Below are 20,129 nucleotides of genomic sequence, written 5' to 3'. Positions count from 1 at the left end.
GTTGGCATTAAAAAAAAAAAAAAAGCTTCCAAGAGTTATACATAGACATAGTTTTAATAGACAAATAATTCTATATGACTTCTTAAAACAAAAAAAATCTGTCTCTCCTAGCACGTCCCATTCCTCTGAGACATTCACTTTGAAATCCTTTAACTGTTTCCTTTAGCTTTTACCACCATCCTTAAATAATATGCTCATATTACTACTTCTTGATTTTTTACTTTTAAGGTATTATCTATTTACAGCCCATTATCACCACCACAGCTCCATCCCCTACCCTATACATGTACTCCTTTTCCTTCTCCCCAACCTCCCAATAGTTGTATCATAATTTTCATTAGATCAGTATTGTTTCACTTTTTTTAAAAAAGATTTATTTATTTATTTAATTCCCCCCTCCGTCCCCCGGTTGTCTGTTCTCTGTGTCTATTTGCTGCGTCTTATTTCTTGGTCCGCTTCTGTGGGCGGCGCCATTCCTGGGCAGGCTGCACTTTCTTTCGCGCTGGGCGGCTTTCCTTACGGGGCGCACTCCTTGCGCGTGGGGCTCCCCTACGCGGGGACACCCCTGCGTGGCACAGCACTCCTTGTGTGCATCAGCACTGTGCATGGGCCAGCTCCACATGGGTCAAGGAGGCCCAGGGTTTGAACCGCAGACCTCCCATGTGGTAGGCGGATGCCCTAACCACTGGGCCAAGTCCGCTTCCCAGTATTGTTTCACTATTGATTACATACACAATATTCTCAGCTGAGTCATATACTATATTCTTACTGCTTTTAATAAATCAATTTTATTGATACATATTAATAAAATAAAGAATTCATCCAAAGCGTACAATCAATGCTATCTAGTATAATCACAAAGTTGTGCATTTGCTTTTCTTTTCTTGCTCAAGTTTTTATCTCCTGGAGTTAACTACTTTTGTTTGCTTAATTTCTATGATTTCAACTCTCCCCCAAATGGAAAAATCTCCACTCGGTAAGTTCAAAAGCATTAAGTAATTTACCAGTTTCAGCTTCCTAAAGATCACTCTTATGAATCCTTCTGAACGGTTCTAGTCTAGCTCTGTTGCTCTTGACCTGTGGTGAATAGTAATCTCCCTCCACTATTGTACTGGAGATAGCCTTTGCTTTTCTTGGTTTACTCCCAACAGTTTGGTCGAGTACCTCTTCAAGTAGCTTCCTGAGATAGGCTGTGTAAGTAAAAATTTTGTGACTCTGAATGTCTAATACTTAATGGATAGTCCAGGCTGAGTACAGGAGTCTAGACTAGAAGTCATTGTGGTGGTTTGGAGCTGTATGCATCCCAGAAAAACACCTTCTTTCCATTCCTGTGGGTGTGAATCCATTATAAGTAGAATCTTTAGATGAGGTTACTTCAGTGAAGTTGTGGCCCAGGATGGGTCTTCAACCTATTACTGGAGTCCTTTACAAGAAGAAACTCCAACAAAGAGAGAAAAAGCCAGGCGAAGCAAGAAGCTGAAGGTCAATGAACCCGGAAGAGAAGGGACAGGTCAGGAAATGCCACTGTGAGCATTGGGATGTGTCAGAGAAGCCTGCACCAAGAATCACCAGCAGACAGCCCCAGAACGCCAGTCTTTGGGAAGAAAGTATTGCCTTAATGATGTTTTTTTTCTTTAAGATTTATTCCCCGCCCCCCGCCCCACCCTACCCCTTCGTTGCCTGCTCCGTGTCCACTCACTGTGTTCTTCTCTGTCTGCTTGTCTTCTCTTTAAGCAGCTCCAGGAACTGATCCTGGGACCTTCCGGGGTGGGAGAGAGGTGCTCAATCTCTTGTGCTACCTCAGCTCTGTGGTCTGCTGCATCTCTTATTGTCTCTCCTGTGTCTCTTTTTGTTATGTCATCTGGCTGCGCCAACTCTCCGCTTGGGTCTGCTTGCCACATGGGCCAGCACTCCACTCGGGCCAGCTCGCTGCGTGGGCCAGCTCTCTGCTCCAGCCAGCTCTCCACTCAAGCCAGCTCACTGCATGGGCTAGCTTGCCTTCACCAGGAGGCCCCGGAAATCAAACCCTGGACCTCCCATATGGTAGATGGGAGCCCAATCACTTGACCCATATCTACTTCCCTGCACATTATCTTTTTATCCTCAATCACTTATTTTTTTAAAAAAGATTAATTTATTTCTCTCCCCTTCCCCCCCCCCCCCACCCTGATTGTCTGTTCTGGGTCTATTTGCTGCGTCTTCTTTGTCCGCTTCTGTTGTTGTCAGTGGCACAGGAATCTGTGTTTCTTTTTGTTGCATCAGCTCTCCGTGTGTACAGCACCATTCCTGGGCAGGCTGCACTTTCTTTGATGCTGGGCGGCTCTCCTTATGGGGCACACTCCTTGCGCGTGGGGCTCCCCTACGCGGGGACACCCCTGTGTGACACGGCACTCCTTGTGCACATCAGCACTGCGCATGGGCCAGCTCCACACGGGTCAAGGAGGCCCGGGGTTTGAACTGCGGACCTCCCATGTGGTAGATGGACGCCCTAACCACTGGGCCAAGTCCGTTGCCTATCCTCAATCATTTATAAGTTGGACATATAATATCCATTTACTCTTAAGTACTTCAGCATGTATTTCCTAACGAGTGCCTTTGCTTTTTCTTAAACTTTTCTTTGGAATGATTTGAAACTTACAGAAAAGGACATATAAAGAGCATCCACATACCCCTTACCCAGATTCACTATCATTCATATTTTATCCCATTTGCTTTAGCAATTGCACATTCTCTATATTTCTCATTTCCACTGCAAAATTGCTATTCTGCTGTATTCAGGTATTCCTTGGCTTTGGTTGGTCCCTTCAGCATTTGGGCATCCTACTCTTTTGTACAATATTCACTGCCACAATCATGTTAGAGAAAGGGCCTGACCATTGTATCACCGATTCACAGGCCCCACAACAGTGCCTGACATGAGTAGATACCTAGTACATATTAGGTTGGTACAAAAGGAACTGCGGTTTCAGACCGTGAATTTTAAATCATCATAACTAGGCTCAAACACATCTTTATTAATCAAAATAGGAACCATTACAATCAATACACTGTTGCCAATGAGAAATAAGTTTGTTTATTCCTATAGCATAAAAATCCATGTTTCAGGATTTGACAAAGTCTTAGCATTTTCTTCATCCTGCTGGTTATGGAAGCGTTTTCCATGCAAAAAGTTGTCGAGATGCTTGAAGAAGTGGTAGTTGGTTGGCTAAAGGTCAGGTGAACATGGTGGATGAGGCAAAACTTAGTGCCCAATTCATTCAACTTTTGAAGCGTTGGTTGTGTGACATGCCATCAGGCATTGTCATGGAGAAGAACTGGGCCCTTTCTGTTGACCAAAGACAGCTGCAGGCACTGCAGTTTTCGGTGCATCTCATCAATTTGCAGAGCACACTTTTCAACTGTAATGGTTTCACTGGGATTCAGAAGCGTTAGCAGCAGCAGACCACCAAACCGTGACCGTGACCTTTTTTTGGAGCAAGTTTGGCTTTGGGAAGTGCTTTGGAGCTTCTTCTCAGTCCAACCACTGAGAGGGTCATCACCAGTTTTTGTATAAAATCCACTTTTTGTCACACATCACAATCCAATCAAGAAATGGTTCGTTATTGTTGTGTAGAATAAGAGGACACCTCAAAACAACAATTTTTTGGACTTTCCATCAGTTCATGAGGCACCCACTTATTGAGCTTTTTCACCTTTCCAATTTGCTTCAAATGCCGAACAACTGTAGAATAGTCAACACTGAGTTCTTCGGCAATGTCTTGTGTAGTTTAAGAGGATCAGTTTCGGTGATTACTCTCAATTGGTTGTTGTCAACTTCCGATGGCTGACCACTATGCTCCACATCTTCCAAGGCTCTCATCTCCTTTGCAAAACTTCTTGAACCACCACTGCACTGTATGTTCATTAGTAGTTCCTGTGCCAAATGCATTGCTGATGTTGCAAGTTATCTCCACTGCTTTACAACCCATTTTGAACTCAAATAAGAAAATCACTCGAATTTGCTTTTTGTTAAACATCATTTCCTTAGTCTAAAATAAATATAAACAGCAAGTAATAAGTCATTAGCAAAGAAACAAAGTGAGAAATACACATTAAAATGATGTATAACATAACCACATATATTTAAGAATGTATGTTAATATCAAATGGGAAATTTCAACAATGCAAAACCACAACTTTGCACCAACCTAATATTTGTGGATGTGGTCACCATTCCCACACCCTAGCTAGGTTCTGATGTGCTAGCTGGCATAGGTATGGCTGTGCCTGGGGGCTGCAGGCAGCCTGCTGAAATGTCAACATAAAATCCAGCTCAGTCCCTACAGCAAGGTATGTACCATTGTTTGACTATGTTACTGCCTTTTGCCCTTGTAACCTTATAAAATAAGTGCATTAGGAAATAAAAATGTGGGAAGTGGATGTGGCTCAAGCAGTTGGACACCCACCTACCACATAGGAGGTCCTGGGTTCAGTTCCCAGTGTCTCCTAAAAAGATGACAAGCAGACACAGAGAACACACAACAAACAGACACAGAGAGCAGACAGCGAGCGCAAACAACAATGGGGGGGATAAAATACATAATCTTTTAATAAATGGAAATAAAAATGCAGACAGTAGTGATAGGAAACATAGGAAACATGAATGAAATACAATTTAGATAGTATAAAGTGCTGAGCCCAAATGGCCAATGACTGCCTAAAAGGTAAGATATAATTAGGAGTTTTGAGAAATAACCAATCCTCTTATTCGCTGATTCCATATTTGCATACTTGCCTATTCACTAATATTTATTTGTAACCCCAAAATCAGTATTTATGGCACTTTCACAATTGGAGTCATGGGCCAAGTAGCAAAAATATGAGTCACCACATTCCCAGCTGAGGCTGAACAAAGCAACACTGCCTTCTTATTTCAGCTCTCATACTAAAAACAAGTGTCGTTTTTTGGGATACATTTAGTGCCAAGTCTTTCACATTTTTGTGCTTCTTATTGAAGAATGCAATGTTTAAAACGCCCCAAGCATAGCGATGAAGTGCCCTTCTAAAGGTGTTCCTAAGCGCAAGATTGCTGTGATGTGCCTTATAGAGAAAATAAGTGCTAGATATACTTTGTTCAGGCATGAATTACAGTGCTGTTGGCCGTGAGTTCAATGTAAATGAATCAATACCTTATTTAATGAGCTCCAATTACTTGCCCCTGAATTCAATTTATGATTTAACCTGCTTAAATTTATGTTCAGAAGCTGTTCAAATGTTGCTCTAAAACGTACTGAAGGCAATGATACTGTTTCTAGGTGGGGTTAAGTGGAGGCAATCTCTAAAAGGCAGGTGAAACAAAGAACTTCTTAGGGAATCAACGTAGGCAAATTTGAGGAAGCAAGAGGTATAAGGTGTCTTTAGACAGAAACATACATACAGTTGACTAAATGTTGTGACCAGAGGCTCCTAGGAACCTAACCCTGTATTTCCCCTAGAGGCAATGGTTCAGATTTGCTAGTTCAGTATTCTCAGTGACTTTTTAGAACATAATTCCCTGAATAATGAGAATCAACACTATTTTGGTTAGATAGGAAAGCAATCGTCCTGTGAATATAGAATTCTATAGTTCCTTTCTCACATTCTTCTTTTTCAGTTTCTTCAGTGACTTTTTTAAAAATCATTTTTAAAAAATTGAGATTGCTTCATATACCATAAAATTCACCCTTTAAAAGCATACACTTCTATGGTTTTTAGTATATTTTCAGAGTTGTGCAACCATTCCCACTATCTAATTTTCAAACATTTTCATCACCCCAAAAGAAATCCCATACCCTTTAGCTATGTCCCACCAACCCTAAGCAACCACTAATCTATTTTCTCTATGCATCTGCCTATTCTGGGACATTTCATATAAATAGAATCATCTGATATGTGGCCTTTCTGACTAGTTTCATTCATTTAGTGTAATGTTTTCAAGGCCCATCCATATTGTAGCATGTATTGGTACTTCATGCCCTTTTATGGATGTATAATATTCCATTGTATGGATATACCATATGTTGTTTATCCATTCATTAGATGATGAACATCTGGGTAAATTCCACCTTTTGGATATTATGAATAATGCTGCTATGAACATTCGGGTACAAGTTTTTGTGTGAACATGTTTTCATTTCTCTTGGCTATAGACCTAGGAGTGGAACTGATGGGTCATATGATAACTCCATGTTTAACTTCTTAAGGAACTGCCCGACTGTTTTCCACATATTTTACATTCTCACTAGCAATGTACGAAGGTTCCAATTTCTCCACAGCTTCACCAACACTTGTTCTTGTCCGTCTTTTTTAATAGTCATCCTAGTGGGTATGAGGTAGTATCTTATCGTGGTTTTGATTTGCATTTCCCTTATTCCACCCCCCACCCCCGCCTTGCTGTTTTTGCTATGTCCATTCGCTGTGTGACCTTCTGTATCTATTTCTCTCTTTTTGTCTTCTCTTCTCATTTTTCTCCTCTAGGATTCACCAGGATTCGATCCTGGGTACCTGTGATGTGGAGAGATGTTCTGTCACTTGTGCCACCTCAGTTCCTGGTTTCTGTTGTGCCTCACCTTTACTCTCCCCTTCGTCTCTCTTCTTATTGTGTCATCATCTTGCTGTGTGACTCACTTGTGTGGGTCACTTGCTGTGCGAGCACGCTTTTTTTTTTTAACCAGGACGCCCCAGAGATCGAACCCAGATCCTTTCATATGGAAGGCGGAAGCCCAATCATTTGAGCCACATCTGCTTCCCTGCATTTCCCCTATGACCACAGCCTTACAGTGCTTGGAAATTAGAAATTACAAAATTAAAAATTACTTAAAAGAATCCATGTTTGAAAACAAAAAGCTCTTCTAAGTAACTCATAGGTTAAAGAAATCACAGTATAAACTACAAAATGTTTAGAAATGGATTATCAATGAAAGCACCACAAATCAAAAATGTCATATAACTGCTTAATGGTTTCTATTTCTTCAACTATTTCACTATATATATATATATTTTTCACACTTTTTAAATTAAAGTTAATAGATCACAAAGAACATTACATTAAAAAACATTAAAAAAAATAAGAGGTTCCTATATATCCCACTCCCCACCCCCGACCCCATCATTTTTGTAAATTGTATTTTTTAAAAGATATATACATCACACAAAAAAAGTTACATTAAAAAACATAAGAGGTTCTTGTATACCCTCTACCCTCCCCACCCCACTCCTCCCACACCAACAACCTTCTCCATCATTGTGGCACACTCATCGCACTCAGTGAACACATTTTGGAGCACTGCTGTACCACACAGATGATAGTTTACCCTGTAATTCACACTCTCCCCCAGTACATTCAGAAGGTTATGGCAGGGTATCTCTTTGAGATTGGTCTATTATTTGTAGTTCTAGGGGAATAAAGTCTTTTTGTTGTATCTGCTGACTGCCTCCTAGCATTTTTTTTTTTCCTTCAAGTGCTTTGTAAATTCAACTTATCTTCAATTTTTTGCCAAAGGAGTCTTGGGCTGTAGAGGTGTTCCCATGGGGTGGGTCGTGTGAATTTAGACTGCCCCACTCTGCACAGTATAAGCCTGTAGTTCTGATTTCTCTTAAGGGAATCTTTTGGTACCCACAGCCAAGGGTAGTAAGCCACCTCCTTTGACAGCCGTAGGTGGCTGGGGTTTTACTAGTCCTCTTTTCAAGAACAAGGCAGCAATTTACAGCTCTTGGCTTTCTGTAAGGAGCACAACCTCAGCTTCAGCTCCACCTCACCACTGTGGCTTTAAAGTTTTCTATTCATATCTGACACCTGTGTGTGAATCCCTGTCTTGCTTTCAAGTTTGTTTAGTTATGCACGTGAAAAATGTTTTTGTGGCATTTTATCCAGCACTTCTATATGCTTGAAGTGGAAGAAGGGCCTCTCACATCAGCTCAGCCAAACTGACTGCAAGGCAAGAGAAGGAATGAGCAAGTTAGCAAAATAGCCTCCAGTTGCCTTCTCACACAAAGGTGAAATTCTGAAGGGAAGGTGACAAAACAATACTCAAGAAAATGTCAGCAGGATCTGCCCTCAACAGCTTTCTCTTTTAGTGGCTCTCTTTTTAAGCTTTTGACTATTCTGAGAGAGGCAACTGTACTGCCTCTTATCTTAAATTTACTCTCATCCATGGGGAACAAAGAGGTCTCAATAAATTTACAAGCAGCATGTAATTTTTTAAAAAGAAATTTTGTTCATTTTACTTATCAAAGAGTATATTTTTAAATAGACAAGGGAGGATAACTTTGCTTAGAAAGCAACTCCTAATCATGGCTGACAGTAGAAAATTTAAAAATATATCCCTTCAATTTTTTATAATAAATACTCACGTTCTCCAAAGGGTATGAGATGACACTACCTGGGGGTAAAGCCAGTTTGTCCACTCCCTTCACCATCACCATAACGGTAGCTCGAGGACGATGGAATAGGTTACCCACTGCAAGCCCTGGCCAAGAAAGGTCCTAAATATTGAAAAGCATTAAACAGTGCTTAATTTTCAACTCAAGAAACTATCTCCCCAGTAACATCTAATAAGCAGTGTTAAGGGGTCCTTGGATAACTCTGGTAATGAAAATTCACATGGAAAACAAAAGTTTTATTTGAGGTAGTAGTTGCAATCTCCTAAGCAAGGATGATGATTTCTACCTTCTCCATTTTCTTATTAAAATTCTTATGAATTTGAAACAAAGTCTAATAGTAAACCATCTCAAACCTTTTGTAGAAAAAACCAGATAAGAAACAAAACATAGGTACTTTTCAAAAAACTACCAGATGCCCTCTTCTTCATATAACCATGGACATTTTCTTCCCCCTCATCATTTTTTGCTCTTATCTACAGCATTATTCTTCTTTCACAATGACATAGCAAGACTGCCATAAAAATTCTCTCTAAGCTCTTGAAACATAAAACCAAATTCTTGCTGAAATAACTCATATTAGTTTACTAATAATTATTTCTAAAGGCCATTTTAAGCCATCTGTCATCATCACATTTGTTTGTAAAGAACTAGGCACAGATTTCATCCTTAAATGTAAACAACCAATATTGTTCACTTTGAGTTTGGACAGCAAGGAGCCCTGGATGTACACCCTTTTACCCCAACGGCAAGGCAGTGGCCATGCAGAGCTTCTAGTTTCAAGGGTACTCAGGATCTAGAAGAAAAATTTCTTTTGGTGACTGATGATATCTAGGGACCACATGAAAAACACCCAACTTATATAAAGTGGATGAAGATAATGATAGGATGAGAGAACAAGCTGCATTTATATTCTTTTAGCCCTCAGCTTCAGATCTCTCTTTTTGAATGGATGTCTCCTCTGCTATAATCACTATAAGCAGCTAGTCACTGCCATAGATTACAGCTTAATTCTAGGAAACCAAGGTACTAGGCTGCCCACAGTACTACCAACCATACTATTTTCCTATCCTCAAGCAAAATTCATAAGCATATTATCATTCATAACAAATCTAGCACCTGAACTGAAAAAAAAAAATCAAATCAAATCATAACATCCTATTAATGGCAGGAGAGATGCATTCTCTTAACATACAAAGAATTTCACTACTACAAGTAAATTATTACATAGTTAATGATTTATCTAGTTTCAGAAGCCAAGCTTGAAGCACATATCCAAAATCTTCCCAACTTGCAAATGAACATTTTAACTTTTGTAATCTTACCAAATGTATCTATGTTTGCTTGTTGCTTTCTTGGGCTATTAGAAATCAATACAAATGGTCTTAGAAGCAACTGAAAATATATATTTTTAAAATACACGTACTTCTTTCACAGAGAAGCCCATGGACAATGCGGCCACATCTGGGATTCGCTCTCCTGGTATGGGCCAATTTCCATCACGGAAAACAACAGACCCTGGTGATCTTAATATACTAAACTCGTTTCCCCAAACACCTGAGAAGAAAACAAATTAAACAAAATAATCAGCATCATAAATCTTTTGCAAACACCCTGAAAATTATTAAATTATGATTCCCCATATTCAACTGTCTTAGCACACTAAATTATGATTGAACAAAATGCTGGATCCTCTAAACATCAACAATTTTTTCAAAGTGTCACTCTAAGAATTTAAGTCCATAGATTCTGCTGTAACAAAGGTACAACAAAAAAAACCAGGATGTTCCCCGCGTAGGGGAGCCCCACGTGCAAGGAGTGCGCCCCGTAAGGAGAGCCGCCCAGTTTACGGAGAGCCGCCCAGCGCGAAAGAAAGTGCAGCCTGCCCAGGAATGGCGGCGCACACACGGAGAGCTGACACAACAGAAAAAAAATAAGAAACGGATTCCTGGTGCCACTTATAAGGATAGAAGCGGTCACAGAAGAACACACAGCAAATGGACACAGAGAGCAGACAACTGGGGGGGGGGGGGGGAGGATAGAAATAAATTTAAAAAATAAAATAAAGAAAAAAAAAACAGGATTCTCCTAATGATCTAGATGTCTTCCTATAGGTAGCCCTTAAACAGGGGCAATGCAGTAATTTGGCAAAAATTAGAAATCTATGGCATTTCTCCAGAGTTTAAAAAACAAACAAAACCCAAAAAACCTGGTGCAGACAAAAAAGGAAGAAAATAAACTTGAAATATCTAAATTATTTCTACCATTGACCCTCTCTTCGAAATGCACATTTTCTTTCCCAGAGATAAATTCATAAAATTCTAAGTCTTTCACTATAAAACTTTGGCAGATTAGTATATCTTCAGATTGATCACATCTTCCCTTATGTCCCCTGGGCAAACCCAGTAAAATGGAAACTGTTGAACAGGGGGCATATGTTACCAGTGGGAATATAATCACTTCAGATTTTAGAAGCAAAATCCAGAAAACAGTATTTCTAGTTGACATACCAAGAGAGTGAGAAAAGGCATTCTGTAATAATAAAATCAACTAGGCTAGGAGTGGAGGGCCTGGGAATAAAAGATGAAGGATGAGAATAAAGGGACTATCTTATAAATCTTCTAAAGCTAAGGATGAGCTATTTGGCCTCTTCACCCATCAAGTGTTAACCCAGTGATGTCTAGGTTACACAGGGACAAATAGCTTAGGGAAACTTTTGGGTTCCTATGAAAAGATTAGCTCCAAGTCCAAAACAAATCTTGGCTATGCCTACTATGGGAAAACTAGACTTCAATGAAGCATCACTGTTATTCTCTTGACCTAAGGAAAGCACCACTTACAGGCTATGGGAATAAAGTTGGAAATGTTTTGGGATTATAGTACTGACAGTAAAGAAAAAGCCATAGGATGGTCCTGATACAACAGCAAGAGTTATGAATTTTATTTTCATGCAGCCCCCAGAGCAGGAATTTCCAAATTGTTCTAGCCAAAGGCAGACAAAAAAATTTGCAGACTGGAATAGCCATTTGTAACTGATAAACCCGGTGGTTCACTAAAGTAGTACTGCAAACTCCAAGGAAAATGGGGCAGCAAGAGACCTATACTTTCCAAGAACCTGCACTTTCCGAGTACCATACACATTTAAAGGACCACAGTTTGATCTAGAGATGCCCCTGTTTTGAAACATTACCCTACTCACTCAATGCCAGCAAAGCTATACTAAAGTACTTTGCCTCACCTCTGTAGTTAAATTTAACTTCCATGCCTGCGTAACAGTTCTTCAGGAAGCCAGAGCTTCAGAAAACCTTGGAGTCATGGACTCAGATACCTAGAAAGGTCATCTTCTCCAAATCTCTGGCAGATATCACATCTCTGAAATATGTGGCAGATGACCTACCCTCTATCTGCACATCACCTCAATTTACAAACATTATGTTTGCCAGAAATCAGCTCCATTGTCTCAACTTTCTATTCTTTGGAAAAGTTTTTCCTTGTACTGAACTGAAATCTACTTCCCAAATGTTTTAAATTTCCTATTCTCTCACTCCCCCACTCAGTTTCAGCTTTACAGAGAAAGCAGTGGAATTCTCCAGTTACCTGCTCCCTCCCCTCCCCACAAGTGTATCTGCATAAGCAACTATCCTTATCTCCTCTCCCTCCAGAAATGAGGAAGTGAAGTCCCTTTCTCCAGTCTAAGACAATCCTATGTTAAACCTTCTTAGGACAGACCTTCATTCATTCACCTACTAACTTATTAATTCAATATTTATAAAGCCACTATTCTGAGACAAGATGATGTACTAGGAGTTGAGTGGCTATATGGTGGTAGGTATAAAAAGATGTCCCTCTAGAACATAAGCTCCATGAGGAAAGGGATTTCAGTTTGTTTTGTTCACACAGTATCCCCAGGGCTGAGAAAAGCACCTGCCACATAGAAGTTCAATAAATACTCATTGAGTTAATGAATGAATGAAGTCATACCTTGCACTATCAATTTTCTCCTCTCAACTGGCTCATCATTTCAGCACAAAATTATGCTCCAAGTGTTCCCATTCTAAAATAACCACAGAAAACTTCCTTTGGCCCTACCAGCAACCAGCCTCAGCTTCCCTTCAGAGGAAGAATCCTGAATGAGCTGTAAACCACCATTTGCTTCTCTACTTCTTCATCTCATGTTTACTACTTAACCCACAGATTCTGCCTCCACCACGCCACTGAAACAACTCACCAAATCCAAAAGAATTTTCAGCCTTTAACTTATTTAACTTCCCAAAGGTCTGATACTGGCAACCCCCTCTTTGAAAACCCTCTGCCCTGGCTTTGATGAAGCCACGGCCTCTGGTTTTCCTTCCAATCCCTCTGGCTGCCTCTCCTCAGTTTTGTTCCTTTGCCATACTTTAAAGCAGCACTGTTGAAGGTTTTTATATTTCAATCCTTTCAGTAAAAAATTTTAAAATAGGCCCAATATACATATATTTAATTATAAAGGATACACTTTTATTGTAATACATTATATATTCATAGTATATAATGCTCACAAAAACAGCAGTGTTATCCCCAATCTAATCATGACAGAACATTAGACAAACCCAAATTGAGAGACATTCTACAAACCACCTGATCAGTACTATTAAAAAAGAATGGAAAAAAAAAAAAGAGATAAAAAATAGATGTAAATGGAAGTTCTAGTACATTCTCCTGGCATCCCAATGGATCACCTCACATACTCCACTTTGGAGATCACTGTTGTATCTGAAGGCTCCATTGTTGACCCTCATGGTTTCCTATTCCACATCCCTCTCTGGGTAAGCCCATTTACTCCTAAAGCTGCAAACACCAAAAATACACGTACAGGGCGGCAGACTTGGCCCAGTGGTTAGGGCGTCCGTCTACCACATGGGAGGTCCGCGGTTCAAACCCAGGGCCTCCTTGGCCTGTGTGGAGCTGGCCCATGCGCAGTGCTGATGCGCACAAGGAGTGCCGTCCCACACACAAGGAGTGTGCCCCGTAAGGAGAGCCCCCCAGTGCGAAAGAAAGTGCAGCCTGCCCAGGAATGGTGCTGCACACATGGAGAGCTGACACAGCAAGATGACGCAACAAAAAGAAACACAGATTCCCGTGCCACTCACAACAACAGAAGTGGACAAAGAAGACGCAGTAAATAGACACAGAGAGCAGACAACCGGGGTGGGGTGGGGGGAGAGAAATAAATAAATAAATCTTTTAAAAAAAACACACATACACCTCCCAGATTTTTACTTCTAGCCCAGATTTCTTTTGAGCCTTAGACCTATATACCCAACGGTTTCCTGGGCATTTCCTTCTAAGTCCTTCAAACGCAACTGATTCAAAACTGAATTCATTATCTTTCTACCTGCTCCTCCTGTATTCTCTATCTTGAAGGATACCACTTTCCACCTGGATGCTCAAATGAGTCGTCTTTCAGTCCTTCCTCAGCACCACAGCTAATTAATCACTGAACTGTGTCAATCTTTTTTTCTTATTATCTCACAAATCCTTTCCCCTACATGTTCAGTGTATGCTCTTCAGGTCCTTAACAGTTTTGCTATAACTGGCCTCCTTATGACCTATCATGCCACCCTCCTATCCAGCCTTCCTATCCCTTTTTCAAAATACAGATCTGTCCATTCACTCTTCTACTTAAACTCCTTCTTCACTTGCTCACATCCCTCAAGAAAAAACATAAAAATAATACCTCAGGAAACTAACCAACCTTACTTCTGAGATCTTCTCAACTTACACCCTATACATTCCAGCCCTACCAAACTCTTTGTTCTTTTGCTCTCTCACCTCTGTGCTTTTTACACATTCTATCCAGTCTAAAATGCCTTTCCTTCCTATCCCAAGCTTTCACATATTTACCCTCTGAGGAACCTCCCCTGGGGAAATATCCCTCAGCCTCCTCATTCTGGGATAGAGGGTAGTGCTTTTTCCTCTGGGAACTCCACCACACTATGCTGTGACCTGTGAATATCACACAGAATCAATAAATATTAAAAAAAAAAAAAGATGGGTCCTACTTTGTCCTGGGGGCAGTTTCAATAACCAAATCGACTCCTTCTACATGCCATCTCTTCAAATTCCATGTATTTACCCTTGGCCTTTCTTCCCCAGGCTACAATAGGACACACATGGTATTCACAACCCTAGTTCCTTCCTCTGATCTCTGTTCTCTCTCTGGTTTGGTTAATTTCTTTTTAAAGGACTTCTACTTTTTCTCAGAGAAGTCAGCACTCTTAAAGATGTTTTCCATTTCCATTGAGTCACATTTAGTCATTGTGGAAAATAATAAGTAAACCTCATCTGATAGGACCAAGTAACGCAGAAGCTGAAAGGATCATATTATCAGTCAGTATGAAGTAGTCTATTCTGGTAAGGAAAGCACGTTCAAACCATGTATCGAAACAATTATTCTACCTCAGACCCTTAGCAAAACAAACAAAAAATCCTAATCAATGAGTCAAAAATACTATCCATTTTAAATTAAAATATGCAATTTTCAACATACGTTTAGTTAAACCACAGTATCAAAGGGAACTTTTAAAATTTCAAACACTGAACTAAAAAAATTAAAATTTCCCCAAAATATCTTACTGGATAGACCATAATGACTTTCCTAGAGCCAAAAACAGAAACAAAAACGAAGAACCCTAAAACTTTTGGGGCATGAAAGTAAGTATAACTATCAACACATAATGCTGGGCACCTCCAAGGATTGAGATCTGTCGATGTCAAGAACATCAGTCGTCTATATTTCATGCAGAATTAAACCACCATTCCAAAACCGGGACCTCCCAGCACCTCACACAGCAAAGGCACAAGTCTCAGTATAGAAATCCTCAATTTTAAACTGACATATTGGGGAACAGAGCCTCCATTCCTCCAGGTTATTCTCATCTTGGCCCCCTATTTTATACTGTCCACTCTCCTCCCCAGTCATAGCCCCACAGCAGTCCCACATTCTCATAGAGTAGTTAACTTTATCTGTGCCACAACATATACAATAGAAAAGGCCCATACTTTGGAGCCAGCTGACCTGGGTTCAATTCCAGCTTTGCTACTTATTAGCTATGTCATGTTAGGTAACTGACCTAGGCTTGATTATTCTGTAAAACAAGGACCATACCCTCTTCTAAAGACTGCTGTTAACACAGAACCACATGGTACATAGTAAGAGACCAAATACTAGTTATCTTCCACTCCCCTTGCTGAATGTTAGGGAATCCAGATTCCATTTGAGAAGCTACCATTTATTTGACATGAGACCCTAACTAAGGACGTGACTCACATCTTAGTTTCCAAATCCTTAAAATTGGGAAGCGACAAACTGCTGATAGATCCTTAAAAAATAATCACAAAAAACCCACACTACTAGACCTCAACTTTGTATCCTGAAACATATATGATGGGGGGGGGGGGTTAACCAATTATTGATGACAACCCCTAGAAAGGAAGACGCCAGAAAAAACGCAAAGAAACGCTGCAGCTGATGACAGCCAAGAAGTCTGGCTTCCCTTCTTTGCGGAGGGCTGCGGTTAAAGAGTTGGGAAATGCACCCCGGTCCTCCAAAAGGCCTCCAGAGCCGGAAAAGGAGGCCAGGTCGGTGACAGGACGGCAGGACGCGCCTTCCTCAAAGGGGTGACAAGACGGGAGGACGCGCCTTCCTCGAAGGGGTGGTGAGCGGAGGCCAGGTCAGGCGCCCCCCACGCAGCCCGGCGAAGCCCCCGTGACCCGCCAGGCCGCGCCGCCACACGCCGGCCCCGAGAGAAGGCCGCGAAGGGGGCAGCTGAGGTGAGGATGCCGCCGGCCGCCCGCACTGCGACACCCACCCCGCGGCCGCCCACTCGCGGCCTCGGACCCCGGAGCCTCGCGGCGCAGGGTCTCTCGCAGCGCGCCCCGCCCGCCCCCGGCTCCTCACCCGTCACCAACAAGCACAGGAGCATGAGCACAGCCATGGTTCCGCGGTGGCCTCAGCAGGGCTGGGCGAAAAGGAGGCGGCCAGCAGGATGCGAGATACCACCAGAGCCTGAGGGAGGGACGCGCGCGGGCTCCTCCCTACGCCCTGAGCCCGCCCCGTCCGTGGCCTCCGTGAGGACGGCTGCCGCCGCCTCCACCAATCGCCAGCTACGCCGCTGCCTACGGGGGAGGCGTAGCCGGGGAAACGCCAGGCTCGAGGGTGGAGCCTAGCGTGATGGATGGTAGGCCCCGCCAATGGTAGGCAGTACTTGAAGAGCCGGTCCGGGCCGAGGACGGCGGGTCACGAGATGGGGCGGAGTGGGTGACCGAGCCCGTAGAGGAGTCGGAAGAGCCCGCAAGGTGGGGTTGCCTTCCGGGTGCGGACCCTTTGCCGATCTTGGGTGACGACCTTCAACCGGGGTGTCTGACTTTCCCGATCGCTTGCCTCCACCCCGCTAGGGTGCAAGATGTAGAAGCTGCCGGGTTGGTTTGGGTTTCGTTGGAACAATCACACAGATGTCGAGCACCTGCTGGAGGCAGCCAGGCGTGGTGCCAGGCGGCTCGGGGATACCCCGCCCTCCAAAAAGGAGTGCCCGATACAATACAGAACGCCGAGTTCAATTGGGATTTCAGATAAACAACAAATAATTTTTCCTATAAGTATGGCGCACAGTCAACAGACTTGGGCGGGGGCGGGGGGGTGGGTAGGGGGAGGCCCTGTTTCCTTGATTCCCTGTCTCCGTTTACTTCCTGGAATTATTTGAAGGAGAAAAAAAGGAGAGTGGGTTGAAAGACCCGGTCCCAGGAATTGCCCACTTTAGGAAAAATGAATCCAACTGAAAATACTGGATTCTGAAGGACACTCTCCGAAGAATCGGGTCTGAGCTTTCTAGAACCCACTGTGTTTACCAAAGACTCAATTTAGGGAATGGACTCTGGATTTCCTCATCCAACTCCAGGAAACTCTTGAGTCTCAAATTTGCATTTTTGTACACAAATATTACTTTAAAGACATCTCAAAGGGGTAGGGGTATTTTTCCATTAAGAATGTGAAATTATTAGATTACTAAAATGCCTAAAACAGCTAATTTCCAAAACATCAATCCTCACATGCCTAGCTTGGAAAAAAATGAAACTGTCCATAAAAATTTAATCGTTTTTTTAAACCTCATGATAAATTCACGTCAACTAAAATTTCATTCTTTGTCCATCTTGCTGCAATATCCTAGAATAGGTTCTGGGCTGAGCCCTGCAAGAACTGATCTAAATTAACCCTACTTAGGGGCCTAATCAGTCTAAAGAAAGAGGTAAAGGAATAAAATCTTGTATTCTTGAAAGAATTCTAGGACATTCTTATTTCTTTTCAGGGAAACAAAAGATAAATAGCCTGGAATATAAAACAAATCCCCCCAAGTAAGCCCCACAATTTTACAATCATTCATATTCTATTCATATCCTGACAAATAACGTTCTTTTTTTCTGAGCTAAGGATGAATAGTTTATCCTCTAATCTCAGGTCCCTTTTCATCTAAGTTCTCAAAGGGGCATAGCTGCTCCTTACAGCCTTGGAATTCAGCAAGATAAACACCATAGGAAGCCTTCACCTTGTTTCAAAGATTGAGAGATGGAAGCCTAGGGAAACACATATGAAGTCAAGGTCACATTCTGAATCGTCAGCAGTTCCGCTTTGTGAATGCAGTCCTTCTGATTCAATCTTCAGTGCTCAGTAAACAACTGGTGATCTGTGGTTAACTTTTCCATGGAAGCATCTAGAGGTGGATAATGTGGGTGGCAGGACAATATTGGAAGTAATGACCTATATGTTATCCTGAAAAAAGTCCCCACCCCTTCCCCCATCCTTCCCCCAAGGTCAAAGAGCTAAGACTCCTGCTATCCATTGCTTGGAGGGGAGGACTCTCAGAGGACGCCCAGAAAACAAAGATGTCATATTCTTGCCTCTAGAGTTTCAAAAGTGGAGGTCCAGATGTAAGACAGAAAATATTCGGAAAAATACATAATTCAATTCCCTTGGCATTCCCTTCCACCCCTCCCACCCCTACACCCCTACATGATTCCAGAAGTGAATCTGAGCAAGTGCACAGTGAGCACTGGAGATGGCTCAGGCTCTGCAAACCAGCCATTAGGGAGCCCTGTGGAGACCACACCCCAGGCCATGCAGCCATCATTCAACTAAAATTAAGAATTTGAGTTCTTCAAAAGACACCAGGTAGTGTAGGGAAAGGGGACAAAAGAGTCACTTTGCAGTGGGAAAATTTGACTGACACTTCCCCAGCTTAGCCATCTATGTCAACATCAATAGTGACAGTGTGTTGGATTTTACAGAAAAAAGGTTCTCAAAATCTAGCTTGCTTTTTTGGACCTTGAGAAGGCATATTTTTTTTCCCTTTGACTTGGTAGGAATTATTTGTAGGTGTTTACAAAACATCCTCAGGGACTGTGGAAGTTTCCAAAGAAAGGCCAGTGTTGAGGTTGGCATGTTAATAACTGCCTTCCAAGAGATCTTAGGGACGGTATCTACCATGGGAATTCACCACAGGTTGGAATCCAGTCCTCAGTCATCCAACCTGAGAAGCCCAGTTCTGTCACTGTCCCGGAACTCATTTAACTGGGTAATGTTGACTCAGAATAACAAATTCTTAAATGGTCAATGTGAAGAAGAGCAGTTTATTAATTTACAGTGAAATGTAGTATAACTAGGGAAGTGGATGTGGCTCAAGTGATTGAGCTCCCTCCTATCACATGGGAGGTCTGGGTTAGGTTCCCAGTGCCTCCTAAAAAAGACAAGCAAGACAACGAGCTGACACAAAGGGCTGGTGTGGTGAGCTGACGCAACAAGATGATGTAACACACAGCAGAAAACATAATGAAAGACACAACAAAGCAGGGAGCAGAGGTGGCTCAAGTGATTAGATGCCTCCCTCCCACATGGGAGGTCTGAGGTTCAGTTCCTGGTGTCTCCTAAAAAAAAAAAAAAAAGAAGACCAGCACACAACAGACACGCAAATGCAAAATGATGAGGGAGTGGGGAGAAATAAGTAAATAAAATAAATCTTAAAAACAAAATAAAAATGTAGTATAGCTATGAAGTAGTCTGCTTTTTCATGTCAATGTAGTGGATTCTCTCCAAAAATGCAAGTGACACAGGAATCATAGCTACCCAAAGTGGACTTGGTGAGTATACAATCAAAAGAAATATCTGATATGTTGGGTTCTGAAGTACCCATCTCCACAGCTGGAATGTACCTCCTGGGCAGACTGAATATTTGTGTCAGACTGACAGGGCACTGTAATAGTCAACTTTGGGGATGATTGCACAGACAATCCCTCTCCATTCATGAGAACTTCCCATCCCCTTCCATGGCCCCTATGTGGCCATGAGTGACCCTACCTGGGCCAATCATGTTCTCTATCCTAGAATAACTTGGTTGGAGCCAAGAGATGCTAGTGATTCTCTCACAAGACTTGAACAGGGCAACCTGTGTGTTCCCACCTTTTGCTATGTGCTCAGAGAGGAGAAGAAAGCTGAGCTGCAGAAAGAAGAGTGATGCAAACATTCAGAGACAATAGGAAGGAAAGATCAGGTGTGCCCTTAGTTCTTGCAGGTTTTTCAGTCAGTCTTTGGTTCTTGTCCCCCGGGAGACTCAACTGCACACCCTAGCTTAGGAACATGTGAGATGCCTCAGAATCTTTGTAACTCAACCTTGTCTTTTATGTCATCTGGCTTGATTGGGTGT

At 42.0% G+C, this 20,129-nt stretch overlaps 1 protein-coding gene across 1 annotated transcript in view; it reads right to left on the bottom strand.

Annotated features, from left to right (window-relative positions):
* The window catches only part of ATP6AP2 (ATPase H+ transporting accessory protein 2), a 33,268-nt gene extending 16,735 nt beyond the window's left edge, over positions 1-16,533 (bottom strand). Inside the window, exons 1-3 of the mRNA XM_004484870.4 lie at positions 16,337-16,533; positions 9,824-9,954; positions 8,371-8,502 (exon numbers count right to left, since the gene is read on the bottom strand). Coding sequence (XP_004484927.2) covers positions 8,371-8,502; positions 9,824-9,954; positions 16,337-16,373 — 300 coding nt within the window. The 5' untranslated portion in view covers positions 16,374-16,533. The remainder of the gene's footprint in view (positions 1-8,370; positions 8,503-9,823; positions 9,955-16,336) is intronic.
* Between the last annotated feature and the right edge of the window lie 3,596 nt (positions 16,534-20,129).

Source organism: Dasypus novemcinctus, chromosome X (genome assembly GCF_030445035.2).
Source record: "Dasypus novemcinctus isolate mDasNov1 chromosome X, mDasNov1.1.hap2, whole genome shotgun sequence".
Taxonomy (NCBI): domain Eukaryota; kingdom Metazoa; phylum Chordata; class Mammalia; order Cingulata; family Dasypodidae; genus Dasypus; species Dasypus novemcinctus.
The sequence above is the reverse complement of the archived record's forward strand: the minus strand, read 5'-3'. Positions and strand labels throughout refer to the sequence as shown.